The sequence below is a fragment of the Capsicum annuum genome, chromosome 2 (assembly GCF_002878395.1).
Source record: "Capsicum annuum cultivar UCD-10X-F1 chromosome 2, UCD10Xv1.1, whole genome shotgun sequence".
Classification (NCBI taxonomy): domain Eukaryota; kingdom Viridiplantae; phylum Streptophyta; class Magnoliopsida; order Solanales; family Solanaceae; genus Capsicum; species Capsicum annuum.
Genome location: NC_061112.1, coordinates 77311916 through 77316356, shown reverse-complemented (window position 1 = coordinate 77316356; position 4441 = coordinate 77311916). Strand labels below are relative to the sequence as shown.

Sequence of the window (4441 nt, the reverse complement as noted above, 5' to 3'; positions counted from 1 at the left end):
AGCATAGACTAAAATTAAATAGGCAGGAAAATGAGCCATAAATTAATGAGGTGCTTATCTTAACAAGATAAAATTAAAAGTGCGGTGCACTAAGCTCTCACTACATACGAGATTCTGGAATTGGGAAAGATCGACCAAATTGAACCTATTGTATGTTACATTGTTTTATTTTATATTTATGCAAGAGATTGTTTTCATAGCCTGAACTTGTAACTTCCGAGTCACACGACAACTCTTATCATTATACTTACGCTCGTTTTTGATCTTTACACGATAGTAGTACGAATTGACTAATATAAATTAAAAGGTAAGAGTAGTTGGAAGATTAATGACCATGGGGAGGTTAGAGACACAAAAAGAAAAACCTACAGCTAAGAGAGCGTTGCTTCATTTAATCCTCTCATCTGTCCTCCATTCATTTCCCTTTCCCTCTTAGTCTTTAAATTTCCCTTTCTTCTATTAGCTATCACCACTATTCATCCTTTCTTCTTATTCTTCCCTTCACTTGTAGTTTTTTTTTTTTTTTTTTTTCAGAATGCCAGAAGTAGTCCCAAGTTTCTCCAACTCTGTGAAGCTAAAATATGTCAAACTTGGCTACCAATACCTTGTTAATCACATTCTAACATTTTTGCTTGTGCCTATTATAATTGGTGTTACTATAGAGGTATTAAGAATAGGCCCTGAAGAGTTACTAAGCATATGGAATTCACTCCACTTTGATGTTCTACAAATCCTGTGCTCTTCTTTTGTCATCATCTTCGTAGGCACAGTTTACTTCATGTCGAAACCTCGATCAACTTACCTAGTAGATTATTCATGTTACAAGCCTCCGGTCGCCTGTCGTGTTCCATTTTCAACTTTCATGGAGCATTCGAGGCTCATTCTCAAAGACAATCCCAAAAGTGTGGAGTTCCAAATGCGTATTCTTGAGAGGTATTTGTTACATAATTTGTATACGCATTGTCACCTACACTATCAGGTTATCTTTATCTTCAATAAGAAACATATTTTATTTTTAAGATTTCAATCCACACACTTTAAGGAAGGTTACGTATCAATATTATTTGAATGACTTGATGGTCTAAAAAATTATTTTTGCACTAATAATATATGATGGTGTAATATACCATAAATTACAATAATTATTATAGTTAAAATAAAATTAATAAAAATGAATAAATTAAGATAATCTTTTTCTTGGCTGAAGCGCGAATATCTCGCTCTCTTTTAGGAGATTCAAGTTTACTGCGACATAATCTACACCGATTCAGCAATACATCTCTTGACTTATCTCCTTCAAGATACAACAGTCCATCAACGATGTATAACTCAAGCAACTCCGAATTAGTTGAAGACAGAGACGAACCCAGGATTTGAACTTGACGGGTGTACCTTTATATTTAACATAGTAATTAATAGTATCAAAGTTTGACATGCAGTTCTTTGAAAACTTATTAATTATAGTATTTTATAAGCAAACTTTTAATGTTATTGAATACCATTAATTAGATTTAATATGAAAAAAGTGTGTTATCCAACATACTTGAATTCAATGCACTTTTATATTTTAAATAATAAAAAGAAGTTTTTGAAAAATATGAAATTCTAGAGATTTGTTTGCTAGATGGTTGTACGAAAAACGTTTGGTTTAAGCCTATCTCAAACTTTAAATTACTAATTTTTTTTTTTAAAAAATAAGTAAATGATTAAAAGATAAAAGAAATAAATATTTACAGTACAAGATAGGGAGAATATCTACATTTTGAAGTTGGAGGGGAGCTTGTATTTTGAAATAAAATGAAAAATACATTAACAATGTCCATAATACACAAAAGAAAAAAGAAAAAGTGTAAAATAAATGAAAAATACATTAACAATGTCCACAATAAAAAAGACTTTAATTGGCATGCTCAACCATCTTGCCAATCAAGTCAATTGATTTTGAGAGCGCACAACATATATTTAACATAACACCCTGATATAAATATAAATATACAAACTATATATACAGAGTTTTTCTCGATGCTAGCGGGTGCACGTGCACCCGTTATTGCCAAGGTAAGTCCGTCTCTGGTTAAAGAGTCTAAAGCTCCATCATAAGAATACCTTCCTTCAACATATAAAACTCTTTCTTTTTATAGTGAATATAGTTAAAAACTTAAAATATTTTCTATGTCTCAACTCTTTCTTTCACTAATATATTTACTCTTATTATCTTTTTCTTGTCACAATGTACTACCATCCATCTCTAAATCACAAGGAAGAAACACCACTATTTATAAGTGAGCAATTCATCCTTGTATTGAATAAGAAGAATATGGTGTAGTAAAGTGGGTACATGAATGACCTTTAGGTTACAAATGTTACAAGATTTACAAGAGTAATGAGGTAGACTAATGGTAGAAGTTACAAGAACTAAATGCCATATTTTACCATAAAATAATGAGTGAAATAAAGTATTAGTGGTTATAAGAGTTACACAAAGTAAATACGCACTTTTGCTCTTAATGATATTCCACTAACATGCATTGTGCATTAGAGAAGTGCAACCATCAACATCACACATTGTCAATTGGAGAAAATGCACTTTAAAATTTAAAATGTATTAACAATATATAAAACTTAAACTCTTTGTATATGTATGAAATGATACTAACCCATGTGTTAGGATCGAAATAATTAGGTGTCATGCAGAATCTAGCAAAGTATACCTCATTAATAATTAAGTGTCATGAGAAAACTAGCAAAGTAAACCCCGATAAACGCTACATAAGAAGAAAAATGAGAAATACACTAAACAAACACAATAATTTAACGTGGTTCGATCAATCGACCTACATTCACAAAAGGAGATGAGCAATCTACTATATAAAAGAGAGTACAAAATGTCAAGAGAGACAACCTCACACAATTCACTTAGAATAAAAAGAGGTTCCCACAAGTGATACCACAACACTTGTATCTCATAAATCCCTCCCCCCTCCCCCACCCCCCAAAAAAAAAAATAAAAAATTTCAAACCCTTAGGACTATATTGTGTATGCTACCAATCTAAAAAAAAAAAATGAGTCTCTATTTATAGACTCTATATCCTTTCCTACAAAAATAAGGATTGACCAAATATGGAGAATTCATATTTTTCTTTTTCTAAAAGGAATTCAAATATGATAAGAAAATCAAGGCAAATATCAACAGTTCTCCCCCTTGATCAGAATTTTTGACAAAATAAATTTGTTTCACCTTCTTCACATAGTTTTCAATAAGTCCAATCTCCATCTCCAAAATCTACTCCTTTAAACTTGTCGCTACATAGAGTAACACTCCCATAAAATTTCTCAAACCAAAATATTTTTTATCATCAAATAAGTTGCAATTAGAATTGAACTTGCCAAGATGAACAATCGTTTTAACCTCGCCCTGATACTACTTGTTATGATGGAAGAAGGCAAATACGAAAACAAAGAAAGTAAGAACACCAAATATAATGTGAAAAAATCCTTTAAATTGAAGGTAGCAACCACGGGATACATAGATCCAAACAACTACACTATAATAATAAGAGGGTTACAAATATTCTCCCAAATGGCTGCACAACAAGTGTCAAACACAGAGAAATAATAGCTATACGAACAAAAATAAATCAAAAGAAATCACCTAAAACAGTGCTGCTATTTGGGGCTCAAAACCAGATGTTGCAGACCACCAAATCCGATCTCCACCATTCAAATTAAACACCAAGATATTAGAAACACTCCATCAAAATTCCAACGCGATCCAATGGTGAACAAGCTAGTAAACATGATTTGAAAGTGTCCGATCGAAGAGTAAAAACTGCAGCAAAAGAACTCTCTTCCTCTCTTATCTCTTTAGTGAAAGCTCTCTAAAAGATCTGTCTTATGTGCTTGAAAATGTTTCTCAAATTAAAAAATCAATGATCAAATAATTCTTTCTCAAATAGTCTGGTACTTTTTTCTAAAGCCAAATCAACTCAAATAAAAATAAAAATTCGAACTATTTTCCAAATAGAATTGGAAAACATGAGTTTAAAAGCTCCTGTATGTTAAAATGTTTTATTTAAAACTTGAATTTGAATAAAATACAAATTTAAGTTTTAAATTTACGGGAACATATTAGTTCCTGAAATAAGATTTCTTGATAGTAGTGGAACTACCTATTGGGATGGGGTTCAGTTGAATCCCCCGCATAAATAAGGTATAAATAACTTTTTTTTTTTTCGTGTATTGAGACATTATTGAATCTACAGCTGGACGTATTTTAGTTTAAATCGAAAAAATAGAAAAATCAAATCGAAATTTTAATTTCGGTTTGATTTTTTGTTTTATTGGATCGGTTTCAATTTTCAATTTTTGAAATTTTGTTAAACGGTTTGGTTTTTGATTTTTCAAAAAAGTAATTTGGATAAACCGATTAACCGAAATTCT

General features: G+C 31.0%; 1 protein-coding gene across 1 annotated transcript in view; it reads left to right on the top strand.

Annotated features, from left to right (window-relative positions):
• Positions 1-436: 436 nt before the first annotated feature.
• The window catches only part of LOC107858588 (3-ketoacyl-CoA synthase 5), an 8776-nt gene continuing 4771 nt past the window's right edge, over positions 437-4441 (top strand). The window contains exon 1 of the mRNA XM_016703318.2: positions 437-933. Coding sequence (XP_016558804.1) covers positions 536-933 — 398 coding nt within the window. The 5' untranslated portion in view covers positions 437-535. The remainder of the gene's footprint in view (positions 934-4441) is intronic.